Source organism: Felis catus, chromosome B2 (assembly GCF_018350175.1).
Source record: "Felis catus isolate Fca126 chromosome B2, F.catus_Fca126_mat1.0, whole genome shotgun sequence".
In the NCBI taxonomy this organism is placed as follows: Eukaryota; Metazoa; Chordata; class Mammalia; order Carnivora; family Felidae; genus Felis; species Felis catus.
In genome coordinates, this window is record NC_058372.1 from 79,593,838 (window position 1) to 79,613,628 (window position 19,791).

Consider the following 19,791-nt stretch of genomic DNA (forward strand, 5'->3'; position numbering starts at 1 on the left):
GTAGGTTGGATACGGTGTTTTAAATTAAATGAACCATATACTTAAAATCACCTACTTTTATAAAACAGTAACCATCTATCTACTCACAAGTTGGTACTATTTCTTTCTTAAGTTCACAGTTGCAGTATATTCCTAGAATGTAAGACTCATATATCCCTTTACTCTAAACAGAATAAAAACATAATTTTGGAGGGAAAATACTACTGATGCGGTATAATAGTCTGTTTCCTATTTCAATCTTTTTTCCACAGGATTCCTTTAAGTAAAAAAAAAAAAAAAAATGTACATCATTATTGTATTAACTTGAGATAAGTTGAATCAACCTGGAATATCTAACACTTCTGTCAGAGAATACAGTTCTAAAAAAGCTTATTGATTCAATTATCTTTATATTCAATTTGCTTAACTTTATAGGTATACAAGACATACATTTTCCAGAGGGCCTAAACTGACCTCATAAACCAATGCCAGAGTTCACGATATGGTCATAAATACCCCCATTCATCAAGGGAGTGATTTAGATGATAAGGTGTATAATCCTCGTGTAATACTTGAAAGTGTCTTCTAGTCATCTGTAGATAAGTTATGAGTCCAAAATCCCTATCTCACTGAACCACTGGTCCTTAAATTCTTGGGAGTCATTGGCTTGTTTGAAAGTCTACAGGGGATAGACCTAAAGCTTTGGTTCTATGATGCCAAATTAACATCTCTGCACCAGACCATACTGCTTAAGTTACTAAGTATCATGTTGAGGGTAGAGTTTACACATATATTCAAGCCCCTAAACCTGGGGCTTGAACTCACCACCCCAAGATCAAGAGTCACATTCTCTACCAACTGACCCAGCCAAGCGCCCCTAAGTAGCATATATTTATCTACATACAAATACTCCAAGTATTGTTTGGAAAATACTTCATTTTTAATTCTAAGAAATTACAATTTTAATATAGTTTAGAGGAAGTGTAAAAGTATTTCTAAATACTTCCTTTACATTTTTACTAATTTTGCCTTTTGCAAAAAAGGGATGAGAATAAAGGCGGACATCCTTATTTGTAATATAATAGTATGTCTTAGAATAGTTGTATCTCAAGTAAACATTACAAATAATAAAGTCTTGAATTTATTTTCATTTAAAAGTAAGCTAGCCCAGTGACAAAGGTTAAATTCTAGGGTCCAAATAAAAAATCTGCCATATTCCACTGTTTGCAGCTACAAAATATCAGCTCCTATATGGAAATTATTATTCATGAGGAGAAAGAAAACAAGCAGTTGTAGTGGCCAGTTTTATATTCTTTGACATTAACTTATCCTGCGATCCTGAACAAATGTAGATAGTGCCCCTATGCTAAACTTGAGAAGTACCTGAGTAAATATATTATCGTTAAAGAAAATGATCACAGATGTGTAAAACATTTGCTTTATTAACAATCTCACCCATAAGTATCCTCCCTTAAATGGTTCAAGAAACAATGCTATAACCAAAGTGAATCCTGAATAGAGATATACCCAGAAGACAATTTCTCAAGGAACTAGCACAAGTGTCGATTTCCACTAAGACACAGAACCCATTTTCACTTATAATCATTTATTTTCCTAATTCTATTTTCTCCTTTCCCTCTAAACATTATCTTAGTTTAGCATATTATCTGTCAAAGACTTCTTCCAAAAAGCATAACAGGGAGAGGCAGTGTGGAGTCCAGCCACCGACGACTCCCAAAATCTAATAGCTGTGTGACCTAATGCAATCACTGAACCTCTCTGCATCTCTCTTTCCTTATCTGCAGTGGTATTTATCTCATACAGCTGTTGTGATGATGAGTGAATCATATAAAACTTATAAAGCAGTGTCAAGTCAATGCTCAAAAAAGTCTGAACTATTATTCCAGTTTTTCCATCAAATCAAATAGGATCCTCCTAAGAAGCCTAAAGATTACAATGGAAAACCAAATCAGAGGTAAATCAAAGGATAAGCATGTTCGGAAACACTGCCATATGAAAAAAATAAAAACAAGAAAAAAGAAATTGCTGTATTAACTTTTTACTAAGATATAATTAAATGAAAAGTAAAGACACTATAATCAATTCTTACTTAGCATTTCAAATGATTGCATATGTGTGTGGATAAACCCAAACATTTATTCAGAAAATATAAAACATTACTATTAATATTTGTCTGTTCTTTCTTTGGACTATCCTTTAGATTTTCAACAGTGCCATGTAATTTTATAACTAAATTTTATTACAGCTGAACACTTCAAAGAGTTGCAGTTTTGAAACAAATTCTACTATGATTAGAGAAAATGTATCCAGAAAGTACTGTACAGTATACATGAATTTATGGTACTTGTCCAAATATCACTAGCATATTATTTTGTAAAGTTGTTTCTTACATAGGGTCTAAAACGCAAAGAAAAATGGAATTTGTATTAAAAAAAAAAAAATAGAAGCAACACTGGCTTCTATACGCCAAAAATAGAGGACAGATTTTTCTTATGCACTCTAGATACAAATATTAACTGTATGGACTGAGAACTTTTAATTTTCAATATAATTCAACAAAGTACACAAGTAGAACTCTATAAATATATTCCCTATAATAATCATATGCAAAACCATTTTATCACAAATACTACCAAAACCCTCTGAAAAACGTAAACTACAAACACATTTTTAAAGAAATTCTCAGTTTTAACAACTACAAAAGCAATAATAAAGTTATTTGGTTTATAAAAATGAAGGGCAGTGTAAAGTAAATCTGAATACCACAAAGCTTATAGAGGATGCAGTCTTGAATTCCTTACTACAAGTTACTAAACACTTTCAAAAATAATAGGACTTATTCTACACAATTTAAAGTCTTGAGCTAGAGCTCTAAGAAGAAATTCAGTAGATGAAAAGTAGGTATGTAGAAATAATGTTATAAAATATGATTTTTATACAAAATGTACCACTACTCTTCAAATGTATAAGGCTTAATATGAGTATTTTTGGATTATGAGTGCTGTATACAAGTTTTAGAGTAGTCTCCAACCATTCAAAATTCAGTATTTTTTATGTTTTGATATTTCTGAAGTGAATGAACACAGTACAGGATGTAATTTAATGTCAACTTTATACTGTTCCACATGGTAAAAATAAAAGCTTTTTTGAGCTCAGGAGAGAATGTATCTTTTGAATTCTTGATCTCTATATAGATTCTTCTTTTAGGAATGTCAGAATTTTGTAATATGAACTAACAGCCACTAGGAATTGGTCCAAGTTTAAAGAGAAGATACAACAGAGACATAAGGTGTCAAATAGTTTAAGTCTTCCCTTTGCAATTATACAGTCATTATTTTTTACATGAAAGTAAAAGTGCTTTAAAGTAAAAAATCTTTATGTAAAATGTATCAGTATTACTAATACTTAATATCCAAGTAGAATTTTCTATATTAATTTCATTTTACCCATTTCTTTTGAAAAGTACCATTCTGCCACAAGGTAAACAAAAAATGGTCCATAAAATGGTGACATCAGACACATCATAATTTGTGGTATGGGCCCTTTAAATTGAGACCAAATCTTTATTAACCCAAAGCTAGAGAGACTTTATTTGTTGCACATGCCCAAAGTAACTCACATTTTCTATAAGCCTTGAAGAATTTTTATTTAGCATAATGAGAGGTTTAATGACTTATATTCAAGACTATGTAGCACTCTTCTGCTGCTGTTCACCAGCTGTTTTTATGATGATAACTCCGAGATCTGGAATGTGATCGAAAATGAGAGTGTTTTGCTGTTTGTGCTTTAGCTTCAGAATTGGTATACCCCTTGGGAGATTTACAAGGGGATCTTGCTATGGAGTCAGAATGTCTTCCATGTGATCTTGATTTGGTTCCTGAGCTAGTCTGCTTTTGAGGTGAACTTGATTGTGATTTTCCTATTGACTTGGATCTTTTGGGTAACGACTTGGACCTTGACCGTCCTCTAGAACCAGAATTCCTTCTTGGAGTTCTTGACTGCCTTGCTGAGGTAGACCGCCTTGGTAGTGATTTGGAGCGAGATTTAGATTGGCTATAAGAAAATCGCCTGTGTCGAGACCTGCAAATATCCATAATGTTAACAGTATATATTTCACACAAAAACATTTAATAGGTTTAGAAACAGCAACTTCAGGAATGTATACATTTTACATAATATTAGTTATGATTTCACTGGATAAACTAAAAGAAACAATTTTAATTTTGCTATGCATGCTTTTAGTTCAAATGTAAGTACCAAGTCTGTAATATTTGTTATACTAGAATGTATGACCAAAAGATTTTTACTTTGCTAGATTTATCTTATGATACAGGTCAGTTCTGAAAAATGCCCTGCATAATAAATCTGGGTTATACAACTCCTAAGAGGTATGAAAATCTGAAGGGAAAAAAAGATTAAAAAAAAGACAGAGAGAAAGTAACTATTTAAAGTTTATTAAATAATGCTTATAAAAACCAAAACCAAAACCAAATGCAGGACTTTTGAATCCCACCATGATAGAGCAACTTGTATTAGACTAATCTTCTCGCGGAAAACAGCTATATAAAGAAGCTAAACAACATTTATAAAACAACTGTTTAAAGGTATTAGAGAATAACCAACCAACCCTAGCAGAACTTGGGGGGTTACAAACCATGGCTCTTTTACAAAGACCATGTTCCAAATGTTGGCATGGTGGAACTGAACCCAAACAGAAAATGGCTATTTGACTAAGCATATTAACAGACAAATTAGGATTCAGGACTACCAAAATGGTTGGGACTAAAGAGGCAAAATCTCAGAGATGAGAAAATGGCAGACAAGAAATCTCCTAAAATTTGCCTACAAATTCTCTTCAAGTCACTGGCCATCTTTTAAGCTGTGCACATAAAGGATGAGACTCCTAGAGGTCAAGAAAAATAGCAGTTGGAAGATTCAAGAATTAAGATGAAATTCTATCAGACACACAGTGCTGGGGAGAGAGGCTGGAGTTCAACCCCCAAAAGGTCAAAGAGCCTTGAGTAACAACCCAGGCTTTCAATTAAGAACCCAGAAGGGCCATATCCTACCGATCAGTCTTAACAATGCCTCAAACAAGCCTTGAAAAGATCAAGGTGATCTGCCAATACTCCTCCACCTACTAGAAATATCCAAAGCACTGCAAGTTTTCATTGACGATGTCCAACATCCAATAAAGAAATCCATGAAATATGTCAAAAATAGATAAAAATGACTAAAAGCTAAGGAAATACAAGACAAAAAAAAAAAAAAAAAAAAAAAAAAAACAGACCCAAAGTAATTTGGATATTGGCATTATTCAGACAGGAATTTTTAAAAATGACTATGACCGATGTGTTCAAGAAAATAAGAAGACAGGCAAAACAGATTAAAAAATGGAGAAATTCAACAGAATATTGGAATCTGTAGAAAGAAACAAATGGACATTTTAAGAACTGAAAATATATATCTGAAATGTAAAAGTCACTAACTAGATAAATTTAACAGCAATCTATATACAGAAGAAAAAGTGAACTGAACTATAAAACAGATTATTAGAAAAACATATATACTGAAACACAATGAGAGAAAAGGAATTTTAAGAAATCCAGAACAAAGCCTAAGAGATATGTACTACACAGTCACACAGCCAAAAAGAAAAAATGGATGAGGCAGAGGCCATATTTGAAGAGATAATAGCCTAATATTTTCCCAAACTAATGAAAAGCATCAACTCACAATTTCAAGCAGCTCAGTAAACCCTGGAGAATAAGATACATTACCTGTAAAGGAGCAACATTAAGACTGACAGCTGACTATAAATATCAAGAAACGATAGAGTAATTTTTTTTCTTTTGCTTATATAACAAAGGTTTTATTACTTTAAGTAAAACTGTTAACAAAGTGATAGCTTTCCCAGTCGGCTTCTTAATGCATTTACAAGTAACATTCTTGATAGAATAATTTTAAGTGTTTGTTTATTTTGGAGAGAAAGAATGTGAGTAAGGGAAGGGCAGAGAGAGGGAGACAGAGGATCGAAAGCAGGTTCCATGCTGAGAGCGCAGAGCCCAATGTGGGGCTCGAACTCACAAATCGTGAGATCAAGACCTGAGCTGAAATCAAGAATAAGACTCAAGTGACTGAGCCACCCAGGTGCCCCACTAGTTTGTTTTTTTATCCATATCCACTGAAGACAAAATAAGAGACCTCTTTTTAGTCTAAGATAATAGCACTTATACTGTATTTACTTATAGTATATGTTAGGCTTATACATACACTACTTCATTCATACGCATGCACATATGCACACACAAAATCTGATCCTTATGAATGTCATGAGAACTAGGTAAGATTTGCATTCTTTATACTATAATTTTACAAATGGAAAAAACTGAGGTCAGAGAGATCAAGCAATGATCTTATGATGAGTACAAAGCAAAACAGCATTGTTACAAGAAGATGTGGTTCTTTCTATTCCTGATACTTCATGATGATTTGGGATAATTGATGGACATTTTTTTTAAACTATAACCTATTTTTTAAATGTTTTATTTATATTTAAGGCTGAGAGCACAAGTGGGGGAGGGACAGAGAAAAAAGGGGACAAAGGATCCGAAGCAGGCTTTGCAATGACAGCAGTGAGCCCTATGTGGGGCTCAAACCCACAAACTGGGAGATCATGACCTGACCGAAGTCAGACACTCAAACAACTAAACCACCCAGGCGCCCCAATAGACATTGTTAAATTTTCTCCAGCTAAGTGTTATACTTTACTTTTACTAGAAGGCATAAAATGATGTGAATATTTGCCATTTTTTGATTAATCAGGAGAAAAACTGGTTAACTATGGCTTTAATACATTTGGGAAACAACTGACATTCCTAATGAATAAAATGGGCAATTTACTTTTCTTTTTTCTTTCACAAACTTGTCTTCTTCACAAGGGCCAATGGATATTATTAAGTTACAACAGTGTTGCGTTAGGCACAATATTATACCTCCTTTAATCTTTGATATAAACATCATTCATTTAAAAATAAGTAAATAAATCATTCATTCATTTTATACATACCACCTGTATCATTCTAAACTTATGCTAAAATGTATATGTATAGTTTCTACATATGTATAATTATATGTATGCATATATAATCTATATGTGTATAGTATATAAATATAAAATTCATAGTAATATAAACTGTTGAACATTACTCCCTTATATCCTCCGTAAAGTCAGAAGCAGTACCACTGTTATCAGTGTGGCTTTCCTATATATAAGGCATGTAAAAGTTTTTTAAAATCTTGATTTGCTTTCACTATGTTTTAAGTTCTATTAATATAATTTTGTATTTTAAATGTAGAAACTATATATCAGAGCTAAATCTCAAATAATCAATCAATGGGAAAATGGCTTTCCCTTAGCCATGGACAAACTTGACTGTTCTCCATAGATGCAAAGGAGGTTTTATATTCTTATACTATCAGAGAAAATATGATAAAAGAGATCATGTTCCAGATAGGACTGTTTCTAAATATTTCTTCACCAATCTCGGTAATGGCTCAATCCTGACTGGGTTTTCCTGGATTATAAAAGGTGCTTAGGGCTTCCTCCCTGCTTCATGCCTCCCTAAGGATGGGCCAAATCAACATATTTGTTCACACACAAGGAGAGGTACTGAACTGATACGTAAGATTCTAGAGCCCTGACAGGGCCATATTTTCTAGCAATCAGGATTCCTGGATATTAAAAACTCATAGAAGGTAGATGTAGTTCTCACTTCCTATCTTTGACTTCCACTTGGCTGGAGGGATTGGAGCCAGGTCACTCCACAGTCTTGTTTTTAAATCTGGGAATCTGGGGCAAAGATTAACTCTCTAGCTCTGGTACATATACCATACACTGCGCTTTTTCTTGGCTAGGCTCTTGGGAGTTGAGGAAGGGAGGAATCAGAGTGAAAGTGAGCAGCCCTGGTGATCTTTGATCTGAAGTTATATGGGCCTACATAGAGTTTAGGTGTACTACATGTGGCCCAGGAGTGCTCTTATTTCTCACAGAAAAAAGGATATTCGTGTAAATGCTGATCATTTTTTTTACATTTTTTAAACGTTTATCTTTGAGTGAGAGAGACAAGGATGAGCAGGGGAGGGGCAGAGAGAGAAGAAGACACAGAATCTGAAGCAGACTCCAGGCTCCGAGCTGTCAGCACAGAGCTGGATGCAGGGCTCAAACTCATGGACCATGAGATCATGGCCTAAGCTGAAGTCAGATGCTTAACCGACTGAGCCACCCAGGCGCCTCTTTTTTTTTTTTTTTTTTTTTTTAAAGTAAACTCTACACTTGGCACCTGGGTGGCTCAGTCGATTAAGCGTCCGACTCCGGCTCAGGCCATGATCTCATGGTTTGTGGGTTCGAGCCCCGTTTCAGGCTCTGTGCTGACATGGACCCTGCTTGGGATTCTGTGTCTCCCTCTCTCTCTGCTCTTCCCCCATTCATGTTCTGTCTCTCTCTCCTCCAAAAATAAATAAACATTAAAAAAAAAAAAAGTAAACTCTACACCCAACATGAGGCTCAAACTTATGACCCTAAGATCAAGAGCAAGAGTTGCATGTTCCACTGACTGAACCCCAATGCTGATCATTCTTAAAGAAAATTTACCTTAAAATTCTACATGTCTATGAAAAAATTACAGCACTAAAACTCAAGATAAATACAATTATTTAAGAATTTAAGAATGCTAATACAATTTCAGTTATTATTTAAATAACTTCAAGTTAATTAATTTTCATTGTGTTTTACTATTTTTTTAATTATTTTTTATTATTAGTGATTTACTATTATTCTAACAGAAACAAAGTCCTGGCTAGCAATATAAATAACCTGCAAATATCTTTTTCTGAAAAAACTTACTATTTTCATGTCTTCTTAGAATAGTACCATACTTATAATTTGTTTTTGAAAAAAATTTACCTTTTATAAATATATTGATTTACATTAATTTTAAGTTCAATCTCCTGTCACAAGTGATTATATTTCTTTTATGAGTTTTTAGTCATCCCGAACTTAAATTCTTAATTATTCTGTTCAGTTAGGAAAATTTTATTTTTTTTAATTCCACTTTATATGTCAAGTATACATTTTAAAATTTTTTGTTTTTTCTTCAGTACATATTACTTTTCTATTTAAAAAGCTTAAAATTAAGTCTGTCATGAAATAAAAACACTGGAAGGTACCCAATATATCCAAGTTAAATAACAATACACTTCAAATAGAGAGGAGCATATCGTTTTTAAAAAAGTTGACCTTTATGTATATTATACAAAATGATTCTGAGGCCTGTTTTTGAAAACCCTTTAAAATGTTTTCCAGAAAAAGTAGAAAATTAAGTTTTCAATCCTCCTGTATTTTGTACTCACTCTTTAAGGCTATCAGATCGTCTCCTATTTCTTCCCCATGAAGAGCTTCTACTTCGAGTTCTCCTTTGGCTGGGGCTTCTTGACCGCCTATGATCACTTGGAGAACAAGGGTGACGTTCTTTTGATTTCATTTGGCCTGGTGCTAGAATACGAAATAATTTATTACCTGAAAACCTCAGTAACAGCTATTCAAATAGTATTCTTTTCTGAAAGAATTTAAAATAAAAAAAAAATCTGTCAGAGCTAAAACTCATTCTGCTGAATAAACAAGATCTAATGTTTAGTCACACTTACTTTTTCGATCACCTTGTGCAAACTGTATTTCAATTTGACGGCCACATACCCACTTTCTATTGAGGTTATAAAGAGCATCTTCAGCATCGCGAACATCTTCAAATATGACTAGCTGTTAAGGATACTTTGAACGTCAGATATCAAGTAAAAATATTATTTTTATCGAATTATTTACATGTGACATGAAATTAATAGGAAAAAACAACTCCAAGTTATTAAGCTCACATCTTATATATATATATATATATATAATCAGAAATTTCACTTTTATTATGAAAACAAAATGTCCCCTTATGATTTAGAAGAATCTATCTAAAAGTAAGAACAGAAACAAACGTGTAACTACACTTCTAATGCACACATTAGTGTAGCTGCAGTATGCATTTATAATGTGAAAGAACATGTTATGAGAAAAAAATAAGTCCAACACTGGCTAGGATTAAAAAAAAAATTGTTTAGGCTCTCCCTTCTTTCAGGTAAAAGATTCATCAGGTTTTTCAGCATACAGAAGCCTTTATTCTGAAATTATAATTACTCTTTCACTAAAAGGCTTTTTGATTATGACATTTAGGAAAAATTACTTTCTATAAACAAAACTGCAAAGATACATGTAACTTAAAATATTACACCTTTGAAAATGATATTTACTTTTGAACCTACTATTTTAAAATACTTTTATGTTTTTATTACTTGGGATATAATTATAAAAAAAACACAAAAGCAATCTGTGAACATCTGGAGTTACATATATTGGTTTGTAATACCCCACTAAACTTCCTTACCTACGTAAATTATATATTAAACCTAACTAAAATGGAAATAAACTATAGAAAATGACTAGCTGTTTTTCAGGAGGTTGTTCACTGGTTTAATTTTTTAAAAATAGAAAACAAAAAGCTCAAGAAACGCAATACAAAATGAGACTTTGGCAATTACCTCAATGTCACTTGATCTTGAACCTTGACCTTTACTCTTTAAGGCTTGCAAGATGGACTTTATAAGAGACGCAGAACCAACAAAATCAGACTTGGCTTTGACTCTGGAACTCTGAATAAATGTAGGAAAGCCGAAGTCTCAACCTGGTGTTGGCTTTGTCTTTTGCTTGATAAAGACTTCCCCTCTTCCAGGTCTTTATATCTGTGTCCACCCTCCCTCTTTACTCCTTGATGCTTGAACTTTAGGTGCCTTTTTTCTCGCCTGCTTGGTTTATGCTTGGATTCTAGCTAACAGGTTGGTTCAAACTGGGGGGTGCTTGCCAGCTACTGTGGACTGCTTTAGATTTTCTGAGATAGAGAAATAAACACATTTAATTAGGCAATATTAATCTCATAACATATGCTCCTGAATACACATGCATATCTGCACAGATATACAATACATTCACATGCACACAGTAAAACAAAGGATATTGAACATAAGCAAATCCTCTTGGGCGGCGGGTGTAGAAGTCAAGTGGAATGTAAACGTCTACTATAGGGCCATAGCGACCAAACTCACGGCGCAAGTCCTCAGGCCTGAAGTGTTTTAGAAATAAGGCAAAGAAATATGAATAGCTGGATTAAAATATTTTGCCTAGGGAAATCCAGTTGAAACCTTCAAAAGAAAGTATTATCTAGACCAGTATTATCTAAAATTGTCATAACAATCACCCAGGGTTTAGGAAGGAGGAAAAAAGAAAGCAAATCCTCAGGCCTCACTTGTAGAGATTCTGATTTAAAAGATCTGCATTAGGGGCTGGAAATCTGTATTTTTGTAAGCACTCCAGGTGGCTGTTCAGATTGGGGAAAAAACGACCAAGGAAATTATTATCCATCTTTGAAAGTGACTTTTATTAAAAGAGATTTCAATTGTCAATATAAAAAGTTCTGTTAAATATTTCATTAAGAACACATTCATTTGCCTCACTATAATTTCACGTTTATGTTAATTTTGTTTTCAGATGGCAAGGATTAGCTGCTAAAGAAGTCCTAAAATTATTTCTCAGGCTTTAAAGAAAACTGTTTTACTATTAAACATAAAGCAAAATAACTACCATATTCTTAAATTTGATAAGTATTTTTAAACCTCCTATATGCCTTCTACTGTGACAGGTACTAAAAGGGGGACATCAAAGTTATATTTAGCTTATTTGTCTTCATGGAGCAACAACTTAAACTGAAGAGACAAAATACTTAGCATTTATAGCTGACAATTAGAGTACATTTACAATCCAGCTACTGTTCACCTTAATGCTAACAATTTTATGGCTGTTTAAAGGTGAGGGCACAGACAGATGAATTCGCCTAAGGTCAGCAAGCCAGCATATGATAGAACTAGAATCAAACATCCACAACCTGACACTCGTCTGTGTTCTGAATCACTGCACCGTACCGCCTCATGGAGATCTTAGAGATTCAGCATCAAGCTATGAGCGCAAAACATGGCCCAGAAGAAATAAGAGTCCTTCAAAACATACTATGCAGAAAGAAGACTCAAGATGACTGCAAAGCTGCTAGCTTGGGCAAATGGAAGAAAGACAGTGTCCGTGACAAAAATTAGATAGCTGGAAAAGAGAAGTTAGATTGATGAGGGAGGAGAGAGGCAAAAGAAATGCTGGATTTGAGGTGATGGCCGAACATCCGTAAGAGCTCTGTAAACAGGGGGCCTGGCTGGCTCAGTAGGTAGAGCATGTAACTCTTGATCTTGGGGTTGTGAGTTCGAGCCCGATGTTGGGTGTAGAGATCACTCAAAAAAAGAAAATAAAATCTTTAAAAAAAAGAGTTCTGTAAACTGAAAATTATTATTAAATAAATTTATTTTCAAGACTAAAAGTCAGTGATTAAAGCTAGAGATGTGAATTCACCACACAGTGCAACTGACATGACATCCTTTATTGTACTTTTTTTCATTTAATACTTATTATAAAATGTTTAATTGTCTGCCTTCCCTGAAACTATTATCTTTGGAGGGTAGTGACAATGTCTTTCTTTCATTTACTCATTCAACAAATACTTACTGAGCACCTACTCTGGCCAGCCTGTAGCGATGTGATGGAGAACAACATTCCTGCTGCCAGCCTTGTGATGGAGAACACAAGACAACAGGGTAATGACTCTCAGCCATTCCTGAGTATTAGAATCATTTGTGAAGGAGATGTTATAAAAACAGGTACTCCAGCCTGATGCATTAACCTTGGACCCAATTAGTACTTCCCCTGGTGGGCCCCAGGTAGGTTTAGTTTTTTTAAGGGTTTCACAGGCAATTCTGAGAATCAGGGTTGAGAATCCCTTTTAAAGCAGGTGTCTTCACCAGTGTACCTAGCATTGTTGCTTGGCACAAAGTAGGCACTCAAAATATTGAGTTACCATTTAATAGTCAAGGAGACTGAGAATGAAAGAAGTTACCTTGCCCAGAGGTACATATAGCCAGCAGCAAAGCTAGACTTCAAATGAATTTTCTGAGGCAACCAATCCCTTCAACAAATGTGAGTGCCTGACAGGAAAAGGATCCTAGATGGTGTAATGGAGGTTGGGGCAATGTGTGTCACGGAGGCTTGGAATCCCAGAAGCCAAGGGTGACAGAAATCTGAAGAAGCCAAACTTCCAAAAGAGCTGGCTCCCATTGTCACCACTGCCACAGCTATTAGCTGTTGTTTTGCTCTCATTTATTTTTGTATTTTTGGTGTCATCTATTTTGACATTCAGAAAATAGAGAATACAATAAACACTTATGTATCCACCAAGATTTATTATATCTCAATATTTGTCATCATTTTCAGTAATTTTTTTAGAAACAAGATGTATTATTCTACCTTAGAGACAATCATTGGTGTTTATTATTCCTCTGCATAACTTTGTATTTTTACTGTAAATTAATATATCCCTAATTACGTGTTTTTGTATATGTCAAACTTCATATAAATGATATGACTATTTATATAATTTTACTCCTTCTCCTCCCTTGAAATTTCTCTATGTAGCCCTAGTTCACTTATTTTAACTCTGTATTGGTATTATCAATAAATCACAATTTACTTATTCATCTTTCTGTGGATAAACATTTAAGATGCTATCTGTTTTTTAAACTGCAAACTATGCTGCAGCATGTTATGATACAAGTGCCATGCAGAGCTCTGCTAGATTCCTGGGATGCATCACAATGCAACTGGTGGGCCGGAGAGCACGCTGATCTTCAGCTTCTACTGAACTACATGAAGAGAACTACATGTTCTCCAAAGTGACCAAATCAATCTATACTCCTCAAAACCTACGTAAGAATTCCACTGCTCCACCTCTCATTAACATTTTTAATTCTTGTCATCCTGAAGCATATAAAGTGAATGGGTATCTTAATGTTTTAATTTTAATTTACCTAACAACCAGTTAGGTGCAACATATTTTCATGTGTTATGGGTCAGTTGTTTCCTGTTAATACCTACCAGCAGTATTTCTGGGTTAAAGAGGATGTGTAATTTTTATGTACTGTAATTTTTATGAAACTGCCAGTCCTGCAAAGTGGTTGTGCCATTTTATACTCCCACCCACAATGTATGAGTTTCAGTTAGGCTAATCTTTGTTAGCACTTTCTAGGTTGTCAGATTTTTGTTTTTTTTGTTTTTTATCTTAGCCATTGAAGTGGGAGTTAAGTGGAATCTCACTGTGGTGGTTTTTTTCAGTTTAATGTTTATTTATCTTGTGAGAGAAGAGCAAGGGGAAGGGGAAGAGAGAGGGAGAGAGAATCCCAAGCAGACTTGGTGGCTATCAGCACAGAGCCCTACATGGGGCTTGATCTCACTAACAGTGAGATCATGGCCTGAGCCTGAATAAAGTTGGATACTTAACCAACTGAGCCACCCAGGAGCCCTCTAACTGTGGTTTTAATTTGCACTTCCAAATCACAAATGATCTCAAGCACTTTTTCATGTGCTAATTTTCCTTGTGAAGTGTCTGTTGGAGCTTTCTGCCCATTTTTAATGTTTGTCTCTTTCATTATTGAGTTGTAAAAGTTCTTTACATATTTTGAAAAAAAGTCCTCTGTATTGCTTTGTGTATGTTTTGTGAATATTTTCTCTCAGTCTGTAGCATGGCTATTTACTCTCTTAATAGCATTTCTTTTTAAAAAAAAAAATTTTTTTTAACGTTTTTATTTATTTTCGAGACAGGGAGAGACAGAACATGAATGGGGGAGGGTCAGAGAGAGAGAGACACAGAATCTGAAACAGGTTCCAGGCTCTGAGCTGTCAGCACAGAGCCCGACGTGGGGCTCGAACTCACGGACCGCGAGATCGTGACCTGAGCCGAAGTCGGCCGCTTAACCGACTGAGCCACCCAGGCGCCCCAACAGCATTTCTTAATGAACAAGAATTTTAAATTAGAGAAATCTAATTTTTCAATATTCTTTTTTCTTTTATGGTAATTGCTTTCTTTGCCCTATAAGAAATCTTTGCCTATCCCCAGGTCATAAAGACATTCTTCTATGTTTTCTTCTAAAAGCTTTATTTTGTTATCTTTTCCATTTCAATTGATGATCCAGCTCAAATTGTGATGTGAAGTAGAAGCTGCAGTTCATTTTCCCCAGTATGCACTGTCCATTTGTTGAAAAGATTTTCCTTTTTCCTTTTTCCACTGGTACCTTTGTTAAACATCAGCTGACTCTGTAAGTGTGGATTATTTATGGACTCTCTATTCTGTTCTATTAATCTATTTGTCCATCCTTAGGCCAATATCACACTGTCTTGATTACTATATATTTTTAGTAGGTCTTATGTCAGGTAAGTCTTCCAACTTCAGTGATCTTTTTCTAGATTATTTTGGCTAGTCTAGATCCTTTCTATATCAATATATTTTAGAATTAACTTGTCAGTTCCTATTTCATGTATTCTTCAAATTTATTTATTTTTTTTTAGTAATCTCTACATCCAACATGGGGCTCGAATTCACAACCCCAACATCAAGAGTTGCACACTCTGACTGAGCCAGCCAGGTGCTCCCAGTTTCTATTTTTTTAACAGCCTCTGATCAGGAATGTCTTGAATCTATAATATAATCAGTTTGGGGAGAACTGATAACTTAGCATTTTGTTTTCGAATCCAAGAACATGGTACATCAATTTATGTTGTCTTCTTTCTCTTGGCACTATATTGTAGTTTTTTGTGTAAAGGTTTTTATTACGTGTTTTGTTGTTGTTCTTGTTAAACTTATTTCTAAGTCTGTTTTTTGATACTAAGGCAAATGAAATTGTTTTAAAATTTTCATTTTCAACTGTTTACTGCTAATATATAGAAATAGATTTTTCATAAGTTTATCTGGTATTCTGGTAACTTACTAACTCATTACTTAAGGTTTACATAAACATGTCACCTAAGAATAGGGACAAGTTTTGCTTCTATCTTTATAATTTTTATGTTTTTTATTTATTTTTCTTCCCTTGTTACACTGGTTAGGGCCTGCAACAAAATGATGAATTGAGGTTGTAAGAGTGGGCATGTTTGGCTTGTTTTGATCTTAGGGGGAAAGCATTCGGCTTTTACCATTAAGTATCTTGTTAGCTATAGGCTTTTCATAGGTACCCTTTATTGGGCTGGGGAAGTTCCCTTCTATTCCAGTTTGCTGACACTTTTTCTCATGAATCTTGGTGAATTCTGTTTAGTGCTTTTTCCGTATCACCATCAATATCAATATAGTCTCATACACACTGTAACCAAAGAATGCTACTAATTATGTCAAACGAGGTACTTGACGGTTGCTTCCCAACCTAAAATGATGTTATGCATCAAAATGAGAATGTTATATTTGGGATTTGGACATTACTTTGTTCCATTAGAAAACTATATCTGACATTTAAAAAAAATTATTCTTCTACATAGTGCAAAAGCAAAGATATTAAAAGTAATCTTCTTCCTGAACCAGATCTTGTTTCACCAGTGAAAAGAAAAATAATACAAATTAAAACAGCATGAAATGTATTTAAAACAATTTTTTTTTAAAAATTTTTTAAAGTAATCTCTACACCCAACGCGAGATTCAAACCTATAACCGTGAGATCAAGGGTCACATGCTCCATTGATTATGCTAACCAAGCACCCTTAAAATGTATTTTTAAGTCTTTCTTTAGTTTTTTTTTTTTTAAACATTTATTTATTACTGAGAGACAGAGAGACACAGAGCGTGAGCAGGGGAGGGGCAGAGAGAGAAGGAGACACAGAATCTGAAGCAGGCTCCAGGCTCTGAGCTGTCAGCACAGAGCCCAACGCAGAGCTCGAACTCACAAACTGTGAGATCATGACCTGAGCCGAAGTCGGTCACCTAACCAACTGAGCCACCCAACCGCTCCAAGTCTTTCTTTAGTTTTGATACTCAATTTCATTCCAAAAAAAATTTAAGCTAAGCCATAATACCTTTTAATGTCTTGTGCTTTATGGCACATATTAAAATGGCTACTGCAAAGAAGCATTTAAAAAAAATTTTTTTTAAGTTTATTTATTTTGTGTGAGAGAGAGCACACGGGAGAGGGAGAGAGAGGGAGAGAGAGGGAGAGAGAGACAATCCCAAGCAGGCTTTGCACTGTCAGCACAGAGCCCAATGTGGGGCCTGAACTCACGAACCATGAGATCATGACCTAAGCTGAAGCCAAAAGAGGGATGCTTAACCGACTGAGTCACCTAGGTACCCCTTTTTAAAATTTTTTAAAAGTTTGTATTATTTATTTTGTGTGTGTGTGTGTGTGTGTGTGTGTGTGTGTGTGTGTGTGAGAGAGAGAGAGAGAGAGAGAGAGCACACACATGGGAGGGGCACAAAGAAGTATTTTAAATAAAATTTGGCTTTGTTATAGTTGCCATATTACCAGTTAACTTACACTGCATGCCACCCTGTACAAAAAAGCTTTTAATATAGGTTACACGTAATGATTCTACCTTCACGAAACTACTCAGCAGCTGGGCAATTTTAGGTAAGAAACTTAATTTCTCCAAGCCTCAGTTTCTAATCTGTGAAATGGGATTAATAAAGAACATACATTACAGGGTTACTGGGAAAATCTAGTAAGATAATATATGCAAAATGTTTAGTACAGTGTTTAACACATAGTGAATACTCAACAAATGTCAGCGATTATTATTCCATTAATACAAATCTAGATGATTGCCCCCAGTGGCAGTACTAAAAAGTGGTGAAAAAACTGGAAAAAGAAATCAATAAATCTCAATTTTCAGTCTTGATTACTCATGGTGGGTTATCTAGATCAGAAAACATGTGTCATGTGATGTGTTTTATTTGGCCTTAAGGTGTGCTGAAACATAAAACTGCCAATATTTTACAGCTTTTAAATCTACAAAAACAGGAATCTCATATAATTCAATTTAATAAATGCCAGCATTTTGAAACAGAGTTTACACAAACACAGGTTTCTGTTTCTTTAGAAAATTAGGACTTTGTGGCAACAAGTCCAAATGTCTATGTAGTCATTAGCTGCAGCTAGTAGTACCAGTTGCCATCCCCTTTATATGGCATGAGTTCTTTTCTATTTGCTACAATCCACACCATCCTATTGTGCCTTATAACCCAACAACTTTACTCATTCATATTACCCTGGCTAGCCCCTGTGGCTACTGGAATTGGAAACCTCTCTCTCTCTCTCTCTCTTTTTTGTAGACACACTAGAGAGACTAGATGCTTATTTAGCATTCAGGTGGTCTTTAACTGTGGCATTTTTTTTTTTTTTACTCTACCCAAATTATAAATATTTGTTTTCTATGTATTGATAAACAGGTTGAGAGAAGAAATATAAACACAGGCATCTTTTAGATGTCATTAAGGTATATTAACCCACACTCTATAATTGTGACATACATAATAGTAGGGATCAAATAAAAAAATACTGAACATTTACTCCTCAAAGGTAAACGACAATGATTACTCCAGATGGCTCTGGAGTCAAGGGCTCCAATATTTGAATATCTGAAGCCATTAAGCCCCAGTTAAATCATTAAAACTCTTAAGCTTCAGGTTTTCCTTGTGTATTGTAAAGATGATATTGCATACCTAAAAAGGTTGAGCGGCGAATAAATTAGGTAAAACCAGTGAAATGGAAACGTCTATTTATGCCCCTATCCCACCCTCTATCATTCATTCCCTCTGGCTCCTGTTAAGGGAGAAAGTGCTTTATGATGAAGAGGTCATTCCTTAATACTTATGTTTAAGCACTATGTAGGCAAGAATTCTCAAGGCGGGGAGGGGGGATGTGTGGACCGAGAGCATCTCACTGGACCAGGGAAGTCTATCCAAACCGTTATCATGGGTGTTTACACTGCACTCTGAACTTTATAGAAAAACATAAATCTCTTTCACTGAAGCCATCCTTTGTATTGTGCAGCAAAATGTAACCAGCATCCCTTGTAAGTAGACCACACTCAGAGAACGGGAAGAGTAAGGCCCAAGGTACTACGCATTATTTTATAATACGTTCTCACCATCCCCAATTCCTCTTCATCTAGGACACAAGACGCGCAGCTTTATCGGGGCACGGCGACAAAGGAGTCGAATCGCAGGCACTGGCCCGAGGGAAAACACTCTCGGCCAGGGGCGGGGAGGCTCCCTGGCTACAGGGAAAGCAGAAGCCTGCGCGCCGCGGGTCCTCAAGCAGAGGATGGGCACCGATCTCCCGGGCGCGGGGCCCGGCCCCGGGGGTGCGCTGCGCCGGGGCGGAACGCCGGCCCGGAGAGGGGAGGCGCGAGTCCCGCCCCGGCCTGAGCAGCCCGAGGGTTCGCACCGCTCCCGGGAAGGGCGCCTCCGCGGAAAGCACAGGCCCAGCCAGAGGCCGGGCAGGCGCCGGGCACAGCCGGGGGCCGCGACCCGGCTCCGCGACGCTGCCGTTACCCGGCCCCTCCCCCGCGCGCCAACCTGCGGCCGCAGCCGCCGCTCACCTGGTGGCGTCTGCGACGTTCCTGACGAACAGGGAGGTGTTGGGGGGCCTCGTGTAGCGCGACATGGCCGCTTCCTCCGTTGCCTTTGGGCCTGCCCGCGGCCGCCAGGCTCGCTCCGTTTCTCGCAGTCGCCGCTGCCGCCACAGCAGCTCCGCCGGCCCCCGGCGCGACCCCCTCCCCTCGGCCTC

General features: G+C 36.0%; 1 protein-coding gene across 5 annotated transcripts; it reads right to left on the reverse strand.

Moving 5' to 3' along the window:
• Nucleotides 1-1,401: 1,401 nt before the first annotated feature.
• SRSF12 (serine and arginine rich splicing factor 12) lies at nt 1,402-19,789 on the reverse strand. 5 transcript variants are annotated; one of them, XM_023254175.2, is made up of 5 exons: nt 19,604-19,787; nt 11,115-11,219; nt 9,706-9,809; nt 9,412-9,553; nt 1,402-4,080 (listed from the first exon to the last, which is right to left on the reverse strand). In XM_023254175.2, the coding sequence occupies exons 1-5, from the start codon at nt 19,666-19,668 to the stop codon at nt 3,711-3,713; spliced, it is 786 nt and encodes a 261-aa protein (XP_023109943.1). In that variant the 5' UTR covers nt 19,669-19,787; the 3' UTR covers nt 1,402-3,710. The 5 variants fall into 5 exon arrangements, with proteins under 5 accessions (XP_023109943.1, XP_044913767.1, XP_044913766.1 ...); XM_045057832.1 differs by lacking the exon at nt 11,115-11,219 and adding an exon at nt 10,642-10,988 and having other exon boundaries at nt 9,706-9,817; nt 19,604-19,743; XM_045057831.1 differs by lacking the exons at nt 11,115-11,219; nt 19,604-19,787 and adding exons at nt 10,642-10,988; nt 19,151-19,519 and having other exon boundaries at nt 9,706-9,817.
• Between the last annotated feature and the right edge of the window lie 2 nt (nt 19,790-19,791).